This window comes from Drosophila elegans, unplaced genomic scaffold (genome assembly GCF_018152505.1).
Source record: "Drosophila elegans isolate 14027-0461.03 unplaced genomic scaffold, ASM1815250v1 contig_397, whole genome shotgun sequence".
Classification (NCBI taxonomy): domain Eukaryota; kingdom Metazoa; phylum Arthropoda; class Insecta; order Diptera; family Drosophilidae; genus Drosophila; species Drosophila elegans.
This window is the reverse complement of record NW_024545782.1, coordinates 1,400,924-1,420,512: the sequence shown is the minus strand read 5'-3', so window position 1 is coordinate 1,420,512 and position 19,589 is coordinate 1,400,924. Positions and strand designations below refer to the sequence as shown.

The following is a 19,589-nucleotide window of genomic DNA, read 5'->3' as shown; positions in this document are numbered from 1 at the left end:
CTCAATAGGTCAACCATCTTTGTTTATGTTTTGATGAGCTACAGCTGCTCAGATCAGCCGAAATCAGAAGGTTGAAGGTGGATGTGCTCTGTGAAAACCGGAGTTTCACTTTTTTCCAAAATCCCAACGGTTTTTCAGGGATGGACGGTCTAAATCCATCAAATTTTAACGGCGGACTAACTGGGAAGTTTTTGGAACGGCAAAGTCTTATGGACCATCCCTTTATCGGATGGCGGAAGGTGGATGAATCTCTGTGGAAATACGCTATTACAAATTAGTAGAATACTTGGGTTTTTTTTCGTAATATTTTAATTTTAGCTTTCTTTCGGCCGGATTTGTATTTTTACTTTTAGCCATAGCAGTCAAATTTATTTAGGGAAACGTATTTAATATTCAATATTTTACTTTAAAAAATAGCTAGCACAACTTTCCCTAAAAAAAAACACAAATTTGACGATTTTAGCTCAAGGTGGCTAAAGTGTATGAGCAGAGCGCAATACTCCTTTTTGAAATTTAGTCAATTTCTTGGGATCCCTGAATTCCTTAAACAACAGTGTTTCAAAATGTAAAAATTTTAGGCCGAAATAAATATGTTCAAAAAAGTTATTAAGAAAACAGTTTATGGTAGTGGCAGTGACTTAAGTCTATGGGCACCATTATATGTTATTTGACCGAGGAACAAAAGAACCCATTTAACAGAAATGTTATACACATTTTTTAACAGGAATATTAGGAAATTTATTTCTTAACAGAAATGTTAGTAAATTATGGTTTTTAACAGAAATGTTGTAAAAATTATGATTTGGAGATGGATTAACATCGATGACTTCTGTCAAACATCGATAAGACTGATATTTTAAAAACATCGATGTTTCGCCACCTCTAATTTCTCACAAAAAGACGCGTCGGACTTTTAGTTTTCAGCGACTTTATTTTTTTAAATTAGTCTAGCGTCCTCAAATCAAAATAACAATACTTCAAATGCAATTTAAAAAAAGAACACTCAGCCGCAGAGCTGAAAGCCGAAAATAACGGAAAACTGGCCGAGCACAATCCAATTTTCCTCGTCAAAATGTGCGTGTGAGTAAAAAAATTCCAACAATGCGCAGCCCAATACTAATACATACACGCTGCCCGAATTTCTGTATGCAAAAGAGAGCGCAAAAAAGCAGCGGGGAAACTACTTGCCTACGTTGCGCCAGCTTTTAAAAGTGCGTATAATTAGCAATTGCACCCACATAACAGTGTCCAGAGGCTTAAAGGCCCTCAAAACCATTCAACTGTACAAACACGCCCATATTTGATGTCTGTGTGTGATGCTATTGTCCATGTGCCTACATATGTGCACGCTTCCAAGTGCAAGTGTGTCTTATTTACTTTAATTCTGCAACGATCTTTTTATTGTAAATCGCTTATCCAGCGAACGGAAGTCGTCGCCTACAATTTTTTAATTTATTTTATTATTATTTTTGTGTTGCTTGCCTTACAAACACACACCAACAAATGCTCACGCTCACGTGCAGTGTTGACAATTCAGCTATTTTGCAGCGAAATGAAGCTATCATTAGAAAGCTACCAATCGGCCGGAATTTTAAAAAATGCATGTGCCTCCAATATTTTGCGAAATTGGACATTACTCTATCTATAATCCAGAGCTAAGGATGCTTGATTATGAATTTAATTTAATGAATTTCTTAAAAATATTAAGAGAACTTACAATAGTTTTTCACGTACCTTAGATTATTAATGTTGGAGCTTCTTATGGGCCTAATTACGAGCGAATGTCTTAAATGTTAAATTATAGTTGTTGCTACTCCTTTTTATCTACATTTTACCAAATTTAGCGATTATAAGCTAAAGCGAGAGTTGGAAAAACTTCTTACGAAGAGTAGCCTAATTATGAACGAATGTCTTAAATGTTAAATTATAATTGTTGCTTATCCTTTTTATCTACATTTTACCAAATTCAGCGATTATAAGCTAAAGCGAGAGTTTGCAACACTGCTCACGAAGAGTAGCAGCTTTGCCTCCCACGCATTGTTGCCGCTACCTCAGCGCAGTCTCAAATGCATGGGAATGTTTCTTCAGCTTGGTTTTCTTTGACTTAATCTATTGCAGTGGTGTCCACAAAAACGACTCGCGAGTCTGCGATTTTTTCTGCCAGCCCGCTGCCGACACCGACAGTGTAAGCGGTCGTGTGGCTTTGGCAAGCGTCTTCTGTTTGACGCATACAAATGCAAGTTTACATGTCATTGTAATTGTGTGGACATCACTGATCTATTGGCAGCATTGTGTTTGTTGTGGAAGAAAATGAAAGTGTGTTAGTAAGGGCCACAAAAGAAACCTGCAGACCAAAATTTAAAAGAAAAAGCAAAAAAAAACTGACAAAAGTTTTGATTTGTTTTGGCGAACAAAATTCAAATCTTTCTTTAAGAGCTTTGTGCATTAAATTTAAAAATTGTTTGCATATTCTAAGACTACTATTTTTGTAGAAATATAATACAAACAGAGAATCGTCCAAGTTGAAAAAAATGAACTTTTCACTTAAAAAACGGTTCGACTTTGAATTTGTTGTTGTCGATTAAGAAATCCGAATAAAAAGATATCGCTCAAAAAGGGGTACCTGCCATATCTAAGAGTTATACAAAGTTTGAAATAAATATGCGCTGCCTAGGCATAACTAGAATTTTCTAGCTTTTATAGAATTTATATATTTTATACCCAGCGGTATCATTACGAAATCGATTATGAATGAACTATTTTACCTCCACTAATAAGGAGAGAATGGATTACCACCTGGACTACATTGCCATTCAGCAATACAATCTGCATTACTACCAGGCGAGAGCCGAATCGCTTTCGGGTCCGATTACAATTTAGTATACAAATTAAAAAAGAAACGTAAACATATTTATTTCCCAAGTAAGAATCGAACCTGGATCTAATTTTTATGATTAAAAAATCATGATACTAGACAAGAAATAGTGATTTACGTAAGCTTTAAGAGTCTATCTAAATCTATCTATTTAAATCTAAGCTCGAAACCGAAACATAAACAAACGGACAAATGGACATGGCTATATCAGCACTGGTCTAGTAATGTTGATCAGAAATATAAATACTTAATAGAACCAACTTGACTTCTGTCCAATATTATATTATATTCTTTTGTTTTATCTTAGCTCTCCAATTAAATCTTCAGATAAACTACTCTCTTTTGATGTGGGCTTATGTCTTTTCTTGACTCTTTCAGTTAAAAGGACATACCACAAATCTGACGGGGTGAGACTGGCAGCAGTAGGCAAAATCCCCAGTAAAAGCTACGCCTCATGGATCCGTATCACCATATCAAACATCATGTGAGCGCGCTCAGATTTGTTTATTGGTCTTTAATACAATTTATCTTTCTACAGTATCCACCCACAAGCATAGCCAGCACAGGAGCGGCGGTGGGCAGCTTTCCGGCAATCAACCGACCAGAATTGCACCAAAAATGCAACCGGGGCTCGCACTCCAGTGACACCAGTTCGGCATACAGCGGTAGCGATACAATGGCCTCCAACTATGCCTCTTCAATGGAGGCCGAGGAGATTGACCTATCAGGCTTGGTGGAGTCCGTCGTAGACTCTGACGAGGAGGATCTGGCAGAGAGCATGGATGTAAGTATTGATGATTAGACATCTATAATTTTCGGGAATGGTGCGCATTTTACATATTTGTGTTACATGTTTGTGTTATTATTTAAGGAAGTTTTTTGTGTTGCTATATTTGTTTGAAGCTAACATAGTTTTGTTAAATCCTGCAGTACAAATTCATTTATTGGCGATCCATATCTTGACCATTGCTCCAAAATTAACGTGTTTTTAGAGGAATAGTTAATATGTATGTGAAAAGTCCATTTAGGCGTTAAACTTGCTTTGGTTTGAAACTTAGTATAGAAGACCCCTTGCTCATAAAAATAATATATACATTTTATTTTATTTGAACACCTCTTGTATTTCTTTGCAATTATTTAGAGTCTAACTGTTCGAGATGCAGTGCGGGACTGCCTGGAGAAGGATCCGGCGGAGCGTAGCGAAGAGGACGTGGAAGTGCTGCTTGAGTTCACGCAGGGCCTTAAAGCTTTCACTAACATCACACTGGCAGTCCGACGAGCACTCTGTTCAGTGATGGTGTTCGCCGTGGTGGACAAGGCCGGAACCGTAGTTATGTCAGATGGTGAAGAACTGGACTCATGGTCGGTGCTCATAAACGGGGCCGTGGAGATCGAACATGCCAACGGCAGCCGGGAAGAGCTGCAGATGGGAGACTGTTTCGGTATCCTTCCAACTATGGACAAGCTTTACCACCGAGGTGTGATGCGGACCAAGTGCGATGACTGCCAATTTGTGTGTATCACGCAAACGGACTACTACCGTATTCAGCATCAGGGCGAGGAAAATACACGGCGGCATGAGGACGAGAATGGGTCCGTGGTCATGGTCACGGAGCTAAGATCCATTGGAGGCGGTAGCGCCGATTGTCCTGGCGGTGGCGGATCGTCAACGAATGCTTTGGCTTCGTTAAACATGAAACGCGGCCACGTCGTTATCCGCGGCACTCCGGAGCGGCTGCTTCAACAGCTGGTCGAAGAAAACTCAATGACAGACCCAACCTATGTGGAGGACTTTTTGCTTACACATCGCATCTTTATTCATAACCCGAAGGAGGTGACCAGCAAGTTGCTGCATTGGTTCGATCTAGAGCAAATGGATGCCCACAAGACTCAAGAACTGCGAGATCGCGTTACGCGCGTGGTGCTCCTCTGGGTAAACAACCACTTCACGGATTTTGAAGCAGACCATGAGATGATGGAGTTCCTAGAAGTCTTTGAGGCACTGCTTGAGAAAAAAAAATTGTTAAGCCAACTGCGTCTTTTGCACATTGCGTGCGCCGCCAAAGCCCGAATGCGCAGCTCCACCCTCACTCGATCTTCGCGTGACGAGCCGCTTAAATTCAGCATCGTAGGTGGCTATGAGCTTAGAGGAGTAGCCGTAGCCACCGGAAACGCAGCCGTGGGCATTTACATTTCGCACGTTGAACCGGATTCAAAGGCACAGGAGGTGGGACTCAAGCGAGGTGACCAGATTCACGAAGTAAATGGACAGTCACTAGACCATGTGACTAGCAAGCGAGCCATCGAGATCCTTACGGGCACAACCCATTTGAGCATCAGCGTAAAAAGCAACCTCCTTGGTTTCAAGGAGATTTTGCAGGCCCTTGAGCATGGCGGTGGATCCGCTGGATCCGGAAGTATCTCCGCAGGCAACGTCACTTTTAAATGCCTAAGAAGTCCACGCCGCATTTGCGCTAATGACATTGCTAAGTTGCACGGTCGCTCTGATAGCACTACCGATGAATTGTCCACCGTCAACGCCTCGAATCGGGCGCATATGGTGCGCCTAAGTTCTGTAGATATGCTTCTCGACCAGCCGGACTGCGCGCCCCCGCAAACACCGCCAGTGAGTGGAAGCGGTAACATGGCCTCCAACTTTATGCAGCAGCTCCTACAAAGCGTTAACAACAGCTCCGCTAAAAAGAGCTCATGGTCCAACTCAAATTCGGATCAGCAAGACACAAAAGGAGGTTTTATGACTTTGGCGCCCAAACGGAGATTGCAAAAGGCGCTGGCAAAGATGAATTTGCTCAATAAACACCATCACGGAAGCAGCCTTAACGATTCATCGGACACGCTGCTCAATGAGCCCAAGTCAAAGCTCTCTACGGTCACCTCGTGTAGCAGCTCCACTCAGTCTTCAATTAATGGCTGTACAGTCAGTGGCAGTGGCCGTCTTTACCAGTCGCAATCAAATCCGGATTTAACCAGCCTCAACTATGAAGGAGGCAGTGAGGCGGGAGGAAGTGGTGACGGAAGGCTGCAGGCAAACTTTCTGGGTGCACACGTTCACCGGCCATCAGCAGCCAGTACCCTGACGACAAACTCGATGCAGTCACACCTGCCTGACTACCCGGACCACGTGTTAAAAGTGTATAAGGCAGACCAAACGTACAAATATGTGCTTATCTATAAGGAGACGACGGCTCACGAGGTGGTAATGCTGACATTGCAGGAGTTTGGAATCCACGATCCTAGCTCCAATTTCTCTCTTTGTGAAGTGAGTGTAGGCGATGGAGGGATGGTAAAACAGCGACGGCTTCCCGATCAGCTGCAGAATCTGGCGGAGCGAATAAGCTTTGCGGCGCGCTACTACCTCAAGCTGAATGATAGTACCGAGCCGCTAGTTCCTGACGAACTAGCCTTGGAGTTAGTACGCGAGTCAAGTGTGCACTTCCTGCAGCTGAATGCATACGAGCTGGCCATTCAACTCACCCTTCAGGACTTTGCCAACTTTCGCCAGATTGAGTCTACCGAATATGTGGACGAATTGTTCGAAATACACTCTCGCTACGGGGTGCCCATGCTCAGCAAATTTGCTGAGCTCGTCAATCGCGAAATGTTTTGGGTGGTGGGTGAAATTTGCGCCGAGCACAACATCGTGCGTCGCATGAAAATAGTAAAGCAGTTCATTAAGATTGCGCGCCACTGCAAAGAGTGTCGTAACTTCAATTCCATGTTTGCTATCATCTCCGGCTTGGGGCACGGAGCTGTGTCGCGACTGCGTTTAACGTGGGAAAAGCTGCCTTCCAAGTACCAGAGGTTATTTAACGACCTTCAAGATTTAATGGACCCTTCGCGCAACATGAGCAAGTATCGGCAATTAGTGTCGGCCGAACTGCTGGCTCAGCACCCCATCATTCCGTTTTATCCAATTGTAAAAAAGGATCTTACTTTTATCCACTTGGGCAATGATACAAGAGTGGACGGCCTAATCAACTTTGAGAAGCTTCGAATGCTTGCCAAGGAGGTGCGCCTACTGACTCATATGTGTAGTTCACCCTACGATCTGCTGTCTATCCTTGAGCTCAAGGGACAGTCTCCCTCAAACGCCCTTTTCTCGCTAAATCAAATGTCTGCGTCACAGAGCAACGCAGCCGCCGGCACAGTAATCGCGGCCAACGCTGGCCAGGCAACGATTAAGCGGCGCAAGAAGTCAGCGGCGGCGCCCAACCCCAAAAAAATGTTTGAGGAAGCGCAGATGGTGCGTCGAGTGAAGGCGTACCTTAACAGCCTTAAAATACTCAGCGACGAGGATCTTTTGCACAAATTTTCGTTGGAGTGCGAACCGGCACAGGGATCAACCTACTCGGGCAGTATATCGCACGGCAACACATCGCACCGTAGCGGAGGTGGGGGCAGCATCAGTGGCGGTGGTGGTGGAAGCTCTAGTGGAGGGGGTGCTGGCAGTTCCAGCCTCAATGCCGGCGACCAACTGAGCATCTACTCGCATACCAGCTCTAGCTCGGCACCGAATTCCTCTCTTTCGTGTCGCAAAAGGCACCCAAGTTCGCCCACCCTTTCGACTACCAGTTCAACTAGTTCCACCAGCGATTATCAGCGGCGACAAGTTCACAACAACGGGCCCAAGTTTGGCACAGCTTCGCCTCAGGCAGTCAAGAAGATGCTATCGCTGTCAGAGTCTTCCAAGATCCGGCCACACCAGCCGTTCGTAACACGCCACGGATCCGCTGTGCCTGGTGTAATTCCGCCGTTACATCACATGCATGCCGCACATGGTTTCAGCACACCATCGGCTGGTGGAGCATTAGGACAGGCTACTTCGCCGGCGGCAGGTGTAGTACCCAATGTTCAGTGCACGCCGAGTCCTAGTCCCTGCTCCCATCGACGTCTGGCATCGGGAGGTAGGAGGATGAACCAATTTTATTTTGAAATAACTTGTATTGTACATGTTGGACATGTTGTAGCCTGTTTGTCTAATCGATTTTTGGTTTTTGTTTTAATCTCGTTTGCAGGCAACATAATGCCCACACGTGCCATCCACGAACGATCGCACTCGGATACTCCAGCTCCGCCCCCGCCTTTACCATCAGTTGATCTCTCCCTTGAGAGCAGTAGTGTAACTACTTTTCGCGATTTACCACTGCGCAAATCCGTAACTTCCGGTGAGTGCCCTTTTATCATGACCGTAGTTATAAACTAAAAAAAATGTTTTAAGGGCTTTTAAAACCGGATGCTAAGTATGCTCGTACTTTAAATTTGAAAAATAATTCTAGTATACGGATTAAATGTTTTGTTGAGACTTTACATTTTTTTTTGTGTTAGTATAATTTTGTATACCTCCTCAAGGGTATTATAATTTTGATCAAAAGTATAGAGTGCAAGGTGTTTAGCTCTCCTTTTTTTTTAACAAAAAACTTTGATTCTGTTTTAGGATTATGTTTTTTTGAACCTTTATAATTTAAATGATCAAGTCGAGATGTTATCGGCCAATTATGACAGGCCTCATTTGGCTAATATCATCTCTCTATTTAGGAAAAAAAATATATCGGCTGACCTCTTTTGGCCCACCTTGTATATGTGTTCCTTAGTAGCATGATTTCTTTCTGTACCGTTTAAAGGCTCAGCTTAAAAGCTAGAAAAACTTTTGCAATATCTGCCAGGGAAACGGTAGGCCTAAATTAGTTACATTTTGTTGCCTTTCAAGAGACCCTTATATCTGGCCTTATCATTTATTTATCATTTATACATAATGGCGATGCGAGTTAAAATAACTATAAAAAAACGGGTTGACATTTTTGAAATATTTTTTTTTTTTATTGATAGCCCTACATTGCTGATAATTTGTAAAAAAAAACACATCATGCGATTTCGGTTCGAGCAATGGGCCGAAGAGCGCTTGCTTGAAGATCAGCATTTTTATCAAAAAATCATCTTTTCAGATGAAGTTCATTCGTTTCAACCTCCGGTGGTTACCGTCAATACTAGAATTGCCGCACTTAGGCTCCAAAATGGGCATGTAGTCTTGGAGAAGCCTATGCATCCGCAACGAGTGGCTGTTTATTGCGGTCAGGCACCACTGGCTCGTTTTCCTTTGAATGCCAACGATCCATAGAGGATTGACGACTTAAAGCACGAGTCGTCATTGAGGCCATTGAGGATCATATTATCGAAAATGTGCTTTACAAATTGTGTCGATTAAATGACATACTGCAAGGCCTTCCGGGGCAACCATATGAATGAAGTGGTCTTCCACAAATAAACCGCAATTTTGGGGCTATTCAATAAAAAAAAATACTTGAAAAATATCCACTACTTTTTTTTAAAAGTATTTGAAAGCGCAAATTTTTTATGATTTCCCTTACTATAACATTTTTAAATTAAACAAATTTATTAAAAATTTATGAAGTTGATTACGAAGCATACTTAGCAATCGAATCCCTATAAATTAATTTTAACCTTTAGTCGCCAATTAGATATTCTTCGCTAGTTGCGCTTTAGACTCTGTTCCCTGCTTGCATTTGACATTATATAGTTTGTTATGGTTGAATTGGGTTTGGTTGGTTGTCGGCTTAATATACGGAAGCATTAACACGCTTACATAACACACATATTCGCACCTCGTGGTGTCATAAAATGAATCCTAAAAAAGGTAACCATTTCGCGGCAGCCACCTGAGACATTTTCTTTAAGCTACTTTCACATCCAATAGGTTCCATATCGTCCTGTGACAGCGGCTACGTGCATCAGCAGCAACACCACCATTTGCACTACCGACAGCAACAGAGCAGCACGCAACACGAACTATCGCCGCCGGTTTATACGGCAGCCGACTGCCGGTTGCTGCAACAAATATCAAACAATGCAGTGACTCGAAATCTAAACAGTTTATGTCAGAGCACAAACACATCGTCCAGCACACCAATACCTCCACCAACACAGCCGACAGCAACCATTCAGCTTTCTGCACCACCGACGGCAGCGGCATACATGCAAATACGCAACCAACAAAATCAGCAGCTTCAGCACCAACAGCAATCCTTGGTCATGCCACCCCCGCCTCCACCGCCGTACAATGTGCCACCTCTGGCCAGTCTCTACAGTCACCAGCAAGGCAATCCTGGCAGCAGGCCTTTGAACCACATGCATGGTAAGCGGAACTGAGCAGACTTCATGCAACCAGACCCAGATCAGGATCCAGCAACTTACAAATGCAATGCGGGAACCGAGTCAGGTTTTTCTGAAATTGGCGCTAACGGGATGTTGGGTATTTTCCCTTATTAATCTATCTTTAAAAGATAGTCGCTTCACCACCATTTTTAATCTTTTTTTTTTACAGTGGGCCCGCCAAATTTTATGGATAGCACCAAGTGTACCATATGCCCCATGACATCCATAAATCAGTAAAAAAACCCAATTGTGCTGTTTTTACTGCTGCATGTTTATTTAATTAGTTGTAAGTATTCATTTATAGTGTTTAAAAATCAGGTCCTCAAATTTACACCGAAATAAGTTTTGAAGAGTATTATTTGCCATGGGCCTATTCTATGTGAAGTGTGACAGAAAATATCGAATTATCGAAAAAGCCAAATAAAAGTTTAAGGTACCTCGTAATGAAAAAATGGAGAACTGTAGAGTCGTTCGCTTAAGGGAGCATTTCAATGTAACAAGTTGGAAAAATATATGAAAATTTTAGAAATATTTAAAAAATGAACTCTTTAAAAAAAATGTAATAAAGTGATTTTAACGAGGTTTCCAAAAATGAAAATTGTTGATTAAAGGGCGAAGTTTTTAGGGCTTGCACTTTCGAAACACCAATATATTTTTTTCTTTTCTTTTACGTAATAATATTTTTTTAAATGCATATCGACATGTTAAGCAATTGATCTTTCGTTTAATAAAAAGGGTAAACAAAACGGGAAAACCTATTGTTCTTTTTGGCTCAATCGACATCCTTAATTTTGCTTGTTGTTGTTGTTTTTTTTTTTTTTTTTTTTTGTGAATTTGAGACCCTACAATTCATGGCACCTTTCACATGGAATTGCTCAGAGGGTTTTATACCCCTTACTCGTAGATACATATATACCTTTATATTGTGTTATTTTTTCGATCACGATCATTAGCAGTGTCGATTTAGCCACGTCAGTATGTCTGTCCGTTATAAGGTCGTGTTTTTGCAAACACGCAGATTCAAGTTCACAATTCACGAACCTCGGTAAATATTGGATAACATAGTAACTGTGTAACTGTTTGTTAAAAACATAATTCGCACATAACTCTTTTGTTCACTACGCTTTGCTCGCGAGAACAACCGAAAAAATCACCCTCCTTCGTTCGCTCTCTGATCGGCAGACTTCGTTTTTTTTTCAGTCCAAACGGTCTTTTCATTGTTCTCAAGCCAAATTCCCAAAGCCAAGTGACGCGATGGCTCTACCTCGAAACTTTACATACACACATACGTGCGCAAAAGACTTTAAATCGTCGTTCGAAAGCAAACGGTCCGGGAAATATTCAAATATTTTTTTTTCTCGTTGCTAACCAAACTTATAGACGGCTCTATTCCATTTTCATCTTTTGAAAAACCTTTATTCACGGAATTCTTCCTCCCAGCATTAGGCAGTCAAATTCAGCTCCGCCAGCAAAATTTTTGTAAAATACTTTTCGATGTTCCTTGCAAATGACATTTTTTAATTCTAACCTAAAATCCAAATCTGTTGGTCCTCAATAATTTTTAGGCGAGAATTCCAGGAAATATGTAGTACGAGAAAAGAATATTTTTTTTTGATTATTTTTCAGCAATCTCTATCATGTTAGTTTAACTATGAAAAAAATGTTTTATTTAAAGTTCAAGAAAATCTCACAAAGTTCATTAATACAAAAAAATATCGGTATAAAATTTTATCACACCTTTGGGCAGAAAATGTAGTTCTTCTAAAGGAAAATCTAATTAAACTTATTTGATCATAATCACTTCCGAGTGGAAATTGGAAAAGGCCGTAATACCATCAAGCTTTTAGGATAAGTTAAAACTAGAAAGCGTTTCCAACCGTATGGTTCAGAAACGAATTAAATAATTCGTGTTTATATATTATAAAATTTATGTATTTTTTCAGTATATAGAGCTGCCAAAATTTGTTAATGGTTGCGACTTCACGTTTGGCAGCATTTAATCACGGCAAACCCAATAACTTTTTCGGAGCAGCCAAAACAACACTGGAATCCATTTGTTTTGAGTATATGATTAGCTTTAGTGTCTTAAAATTTAATTTTAGTTAGCGGTTACGATTTATATTTTAATTTAGCAAAATTCTTTGTACACATTTTCACCCTCATCTTTCACCGCCAGCGTAGAAGTTGCCTTTTCTCTTTAAAGAAAACGTCTGCAGGCAGACTCTCAAAGCAGACCCTAATTAAAATTTTAAGACTTTTCGTCGGTATTTAAAATTGTAAGAACAGAACAAAAAATTGCATGCCTATCATGACAATCGATAAAGAACCACAAAATGAAATCAACTTAAAGCTCTCGTTAATTCCATAAATGTTGACTTCTTTGAACACTTATGTACAAGTAAATTTTACTTCTGTATACGCTATATATATAAAACCTTCGCTCCAATTCCAAATATTTAGTTATTAAGCCCAAAAGAGAGAGACAGACAAAAATTTATTTCGAATATTTTTTCCAAACATTTATATTTATGTACTCAATCAAACAAGAGAAGGAAAATGGCAAAAAATGCAATATTTGTCTAAAGAATTATACAATTCCTTGACCTAGCCCACAAGAATAAAAATAAATGAACAATGTACAATTTTCTCTATTAAAGACAAACCTAAGACATATAAGTAAACCATATATAACATTTTTAAATCGCGTTTTTCTCACACCTAATAAATAAGATTAACATATTTTTGTGTGTGTATTATTAATGCCTGTTATATACATAGATATATACAATATATATACAACATAAATATACAAACTATACAAGAAATCTCTATATACATACAAATCATAAGTGGAGATTCGTTTCCCGCTCAAAATATAAAGCAAAAATCAAATAAAATAAAATCAAATCAAATAAGGCCCGAAATATGTATACATTGTGCTTTTTGTATTTTAAGTTAGACTAACAATAAATTTCGCGTTTTACAGCTTTGAAGGAACTCATAAAAATATAAGCTTAAAACTGTATAAACAATAAAAATCGCATACTTTGCTTTAATATCTAACTATTTTTATATTTCTCTAAGTGCACTAAGTAGTTCGATTAGTATAAATTATCATTCTAAACCAAATTTTAATGTTTAAATAAGGACAGTTCCACTTATATTCCTCTTTTAAAATCACAATTTTCCGACTATGATCAACACGAACTGAACAAGTGTTTTTAACTTCTTTAAAAGAGTTCGTTTTAATTCCATTTAAACCAACAAACAATTAGCATACTTTAACTCAACTCATTGTGAAAAATTTGTAAGGTCTTTTTCAGTTTGCTTCCTTTCTTGAATGTTGATTAATTCTACGCCATTCCTCTCGCTTGGAAATTTCGTAATTTTTTTTGCAACAAGATAAATACAAATTCCTTTGCATGTGCGGAAAAGAACAACTATTTGTAGTGGAAGAATTTTCGGAAGCTTTTCTAGACTAAGTCCAAAAGTCGATTAATTAATAAAAATTACACTCAAAGTAAATAAAATGTAGTAAATGTCGAGTTGTTTTCCGAAACTCGGGTCGAATATTACCTAAAGTATAGGTCAATTTAATGTGTTTTCATATTTGGAGGTCATGGAATAATTTGTATACCCTTGCAGAGGATATTATAATTTTAGTCAGAAGTTTGCAATGCAGTGAAGGAGACATTTCCGACCCTATAAAGTATAAATATTTATGATTAGCATCACTGCATCACTAGGAGTGTCGATCGAGCTATGTCCGTCTGTCCGTCCGTTTCTACGGAAACTAGTCTCTCAGTTTTAAAGAAAACTTTCCCAAAAGTTGTCTTTCGATTGCAGGTAGTACAAAAAAGGAACAATAGGAAAAATTAATGAATTTTTTTTATTTCTTCGACATGTAATAATGGTTAAATATTTTAGAAATACTGTTTAAATTTAATGAAAATCGGACGACTATAACATTAAGCTCCCATAAGAACAATAAAAATATTAAAACAAAATAATTTTTTTTAATGTAACTCTTCTATTTTGTAATATTTTTAAATTTTTTTTGGCCTATTAATAATTTGACAGTTCAGAATTACGCTTTATACTTATATAAATCGGAAAACGATATCATAGGAACTATCGAATAATTGAGCTTCAAATCATCATAGCTTCAACCGCTTTTTAAGAGTCCATATGTTTTTCCAGTTGCTTTAATTTTATGATTGTTCCATGCTAGTGTGTTGTTGAGCGTAATGCCTTAATTGTTTGCATTGTAAACGTATTCAATGGGAATACCTTTAATCACTAAATTAGGCCATGTTCTTATTCAATCAATTTCTTGTAGATACGAAAAACTTACACTTAAGAAAAGTTAAAAATGGTTTTAATTTGGTGCATAAAATTTTATAATTTACTATGTCAAAAGCTTTGAAAAGTCAAGTAATGCCAGAAAGGTAACTCTGCTTTCATCCACCTTCAACCTTCAAGAATGGCAGTTTCACAGCTTATGTTCTTACTAATGTTTCCATGAGGCTTTAGAGTCTTTATGGGAATTTACCTTGTTTTAGAATTACTACGTCGTCCGGATATGCGACTACCCTCTCTTTGCAGGAGTAGTACTAGTTGGCTGACTTCTGCGACACATAGTAGAGGGGACGAATCTTGAAGCATAAGCCGATTTCATAGTTTAAGTCGCCAACTATGTATGGAGTGCGGTTTCAGTCAATTTGCCTTTTCGGTAAGTATGCTGTGCGTTTGAGAAAAGGATATATTGGGGGTGTCTATTAGTCTTCACAGGCTTTGAGTAGGAACGAGGAGAGACTTATTGGTCTGAAATCTTTTGGAGCTGTATGTGACGATTTCCTATTGTCATAATCATCTTGGGATGAAGATTACTTTAACTTCTAACCACCTCTTAAGTATGCGTTGCAGAAGTAGGCAGTTCATGAAAATAACCTTCAACTTCAGCCAGATAATGTGGAGGGTCTCTTGCAGTTTTTCTGAAAAAAAAAACATCTGGTCCTAGGAATTTAAAGGGCTTGCATGTGACTTATAGCCCATTTATGCGCGAGTGTCTGGCTTCTGTCCACTTCCTGTTTTTTTTCAGGCATCCTATAGTTGTAGGAGATTTAAATAAAATCATTCTTTGCCGAGCCGCTTCGGTGGTCGACTGTATGCTACTGCAAAAGCGGGCTACTCTTTTCGTTTGGCCATTCTAATTTTTTTTTCTTGTAAATTTTGTGTAGTACTTACTTCAGCTATTACACTGGTTTACAAGTTTAAATCGATGAAATCGTTGAGATGTTATACTTATATTTCCCGGGTGTTTCGAATAAATGGAGGTAGAGAGTTGGTTGTCCTTAGAATTTTTATTTCTTCAAAGCTTGGGCATAAGGCATTTAGCACCAATGCAGCAATGTAACTTTATGAAACGAAGGTCAACGGCTACAAATCTTCTTGAATTTACCTCAGTCATCAAGAGCGCTTTTAAAAATAACTATTAAACTTTTCTTATTTTTACAGACTTCAGTAAGGCATTCGATTCCGTGAACCATCAGTTATTATTGAAAAACTAATACTCTTAGGATTCCCGATCCCGTTGACAAAGTGGATTTCAACATACCTGTCGAACCGGACTTAGAGAGTAGCTTTTAAATGCACATTCTCTTAATGTGTTCACGTGACCTCAGGTGTTCCGCCAGGAAACCACATAGGACCCCTACTGTTTGGAATTTTTTTAAATGACTTGCCTCAAGTAGTTCTCTCTTCTCGTGTTATGATGACGTAAAACTTTGTTTGCCGTTATCGAACCCCAATTCATAGAACATTGGCAAGCCGATCTAAACAATCTGCATTCTTGGTGCATCCAGAATTTGCTGTTTTCAAAGAACTCGAAATTAAACTTTATGTCCTTTTATCGGAAGAGACTTCTCCTCACTTCATATGCTATTGGGTCAAATGATCTTGAACGCATAGATTTCCTATCAGACCTTGGAGTGTTATTCAACTTCTCTGATCACATTGGCATTGTAGTTAGTAAAGCAAAAGGGGTGTTTGCCTTTGTTAAACGTTGGTCTAAGGAATTTGCGGACCCCTATACCACGAAACACTTATACATTTCCTTGGTTCGTCCAATTCTTGAATACTGCTCGTGTGTTTGGTCTCCTCAATATACCAATTATCAGGACCTTATAGAATCGGTACAGAAACAGTTCCTTTTGTTTGCTTTACGTGTTTTAAACTGTGATACACATCGTCACCTACCATCTTACGTGGATAAACTGCGTCTACTGAACCTGCCCTCCCACAAGGATCTTCGGACCTGCTATGGTGTCATGTACCTTCACAAATTAATAACTGGACTTTTACATTCAAGCTACCTAATGGATCAAATACGGTTCTCCCTGTAAGTCTACTCGTCACTTTCGACATATTGCCCTCGATATTTGTAAGACGAATTTCGGGGTACATGATCCATTTCGTGTTTTATGTTCGCAATATAACGAACTGTGTTTTTTGACATTTTCTCAATGCTCTGTTCATTTAATTGTAACAACATCCTAACTCACCTATCCTTACCCCATCCCACTTGATGTGAGTCGGGTACTATGTTTATGTTGGCAGATATTTGCTAACTTTAATTTAATAAATAAATAAAAATAAGGGACTTATAAGTTCACAGATTTTGATACCCACAATCCAAGGTTATTGGACTGGGATTACGTCTATAGCGCCTGTCTCCAGACTTTTGAGGAACTAGTCAAATGTCACATAGCCTGTGTTGCTTGTCTCCTCCTTTGGGGGTTCATACGATGCTCTGGCCATAGAACATTGATTTTATTCAAACAAACAAACAGGACGACAAAAGTTTTTATTTCAAAATTGTTTATTGTTGGGTATCGTTGTGCGCGTATTTAGAGCCAGAAACAAAAACGTTCTTTCGCACTTTCACCCATATTTCTCTAAAAGCCGTATTATGCTCAAGCTATATTTTTCGATTGTTATATAATTTTTTAAAATCAGACTATTTTATGCTGATAGTAGTCTCCTTGCGTACACTCTCCGATAGCTCGACGTTCATACAGACGGACAGACAGACAGACATGGCCAGATCGACTCGGCTATTGATTCTGATCACGTAACTAGTAGGTGGCTTGCGTGTTACTAAATGATGATAAGGACGCACGGGCATAGGTCCAGCTGCTCCTTGTCGGCTATTTATTAGTCTTCGAATAACTATGAAAGACATGGCCGCATTTTATCTTGTAATTTGTGGAGATAGTCAAGTCTTTCTCACACAATTTGCATTAAGCCTCCGTTGCAGCCACTACTTTATCGGCATCATTCATTGTTTGCCTTTTTTTATTTGTGCTTTGATTTCAATGCGAAATTGTTGTGACTTAAAATCATAAAATTATATTTGTTTTTATTTTCAAGTTAGTTAAAGCTATATTATTGTTGTTTGCCCACTTGGCGCTTTTATTATACCCTTGCAGAGGGTATTATAATTTCAGTCAGAAGTTTGCAACGCAGTGAAGGAGACATCTCCGACCCTATAAAGTATATATATTCTTGATCAGCATCACTAGTAGAGTCGATCTAGCCATGTCCGTCTGTCCGTCCGTCTGTCCGTCCGTTTATATGCAAACTAGTCTCTCAGTTTTAAAGCTATCTGCATGAAACTTTCCCAAAAGTTGTCTTTCTATTGCAGGTAGTATATAAGTCGGAACGAGCCGGATCGGACGACTATAGCATATAGCTCCCATAGGAACAATCGGAAAAATAAATGAAAAAAAATTATAACTTTGCTGTTTTTTAATTTTTTGTTTAGTTCTTCGACATATAGCAATGGTTAAATAATTCAGAATTATGGTTTAAATTTCATCAAAATCGGACGACTATAGCATATAGCTCCCATAGGAACAATCGGAAAAATAAATGAAAATAAAGTATAACTTTGCTGTTTTTTAATTTTTTGTTTAGTTCTTCGACATTTAGTAATGGTTGAATATTTCCGATTTACGGTTTAAATTTTATCAAAATCGGACGACTATAGCATATAGCTCCCATAGGAACAATCGGAAAAATAATTGAAAAAAATTATAACTTTTCTGTTTTTTAGTTTTTTGTTTAGTTCTTCGACATTTAGTAATAGTTAAATATTTTCGATTAACGGTTTAAATTTCATCAAAGTCGGACGACTATATCATATAGCTTCAATAGGAACAATCGGAGAAATAAATGAAAAAAATTATAATTTTTCTGTTTTTTAATTTTTTGTTTAGTTCTTCGACATTTAGTAATGGTTAAATATTTCCAATTTACGGTTTAAGTTTCATCAAAGTCGGACGACTATAGCATATAGCTCCCATAGGAACAATAAAAATATATAAAAGACCTATCAAATAATTGAGCTGCAAATCATCATACCTTCAATGTTTTTAAACATATACGCAAGTAAATTATAATTTTAATGTTTTCAAAAATGTTTAATTCTTGCAATAGCTGCAAGGGTATATGAACTTCGGCTTGCCGAAGTTTGCTTTCTTTCTTGTTTAAATTGAATTCACTAGTTGTAGGGCGAGAGCGAAATATTTTGTCGGTGACTGCTCGACTTTTCGACCCACTTGGCCGCTTGTGTCCTTTGATCACAAAGGCAAAGATGTTGTTGCAGGAAATGTGGATTCGAAAATTAGATTGGGACGAGTCGCTACGGATGCAGTTGCTTACATCGTGGGAGACGTTTAAAGCGACGCTTCTGCATCTGCCGAAAATTAAGGTATCGCGATTCGTCAACACAGATCCACAAGTCCCGATTCAAATACATTGTTTTGATGACGCTTCCATGCGAGCGTATGGAGCGTGCATCTACGTTCGTACTCAAACTGCTGAAGGTTTGAAAGTGTCTTTATTGACCGCCAAATCGAAAATAGCTCCCCTCAAGACGAAAACTTCGCATTGAGCTGTGTGCAGCTCACCTTTTAACAGATCTCTTTAATCGTGTCAGGCCATTGACAAATTGTCCCATTGAGAATGTTTTCCTGTGGACAGACTCCGAGATCACTTTACACTGGATCAAAACCCATCCCTCGTCGTTGTCAGTTTTTGTTTCGAACCGTGTTGCAGCCATTTGGTTCGGTGGGCCTTCGTTCTTGATAGACTTAGAAAATAATTGGCCTGTAAATAGACATTTCGAACTGCCGGCTGATGTAATGTCGATGGAGCTACGCAAATCGGCAATAGCTCTCGTAGTCAGCCCAGAGCCAAATTATGTGCTTCAGAAAATAGAGTCCTTTTCGTCGCACCTGAAGCTTCTGAGAGTGTTCGTGTGGGTTTTTTGTTTTATTCAAAGGTGCAGAAAGGTGTCGAAGCCCTTTGAAAAAAGTATTTCGCCAAGAGAACTGGATTTCGCTTTTGATAAAATTGTCGAAGTTGTCAAATTTCACGAATTCAGGGACGACATAAGTAAAATTCGGAAGAATAAACCGGTAGCAACGAATATTCAAAAGCTAAACCCTTTTCTTCAGGA

General features: G+C 38.9%; 1 protein-coding gene across 6 annotated transcripts; it reads left to right on the top strand.

The window, feature by feature from the left end:
* Positions 1-870: 870 nt before the first annotated feature.
* On the top strand, positions 871-13,647 carry LOC108134583 (rap guanine nucleotide exchange factor 2). 6 transcript variants are annotated; one of them, XM_017254937.2, is made up of 8 exons: positions 871-1,074; positions 3,254-3,359; positions 3,414-3,659; positions 4,017-7,800; positions 7,912-8,061; positions 9,609-10,046; positions 10,236-10,352; positions 12,010-13,647. In XM_017254937.2, the coding sequence occupies exons 2-7, from the start codon at positions 3,330-3,332 to the stop codon at positions 10,301-10,303; spliced, it is 4,716 nt and encodes a 1,571-aa protein (XP_017110426.1). In that variant the 5' UTR covers positions 871-1,074; positions 3,254-3,329; the 3' UTR covers positions 10,304-10,352; positions 12,010-13,647. The 6 variants fall into 6 exon arrangements, 5 of the variants coding, with proteins under 5 accessions (XP_017110426.1, XP_017110425.1, XP_017110428.1 ...); XM_017254936.2 differs by having other exon boundaries at positions 871-1,080; XM_017254938.2 differs by lacking the exon at positions 871-1,074 and adding an exon at positions 1,120-1,211.
* Positions 13,648-19,589: the final 5,942 nt, after the last annotated feature.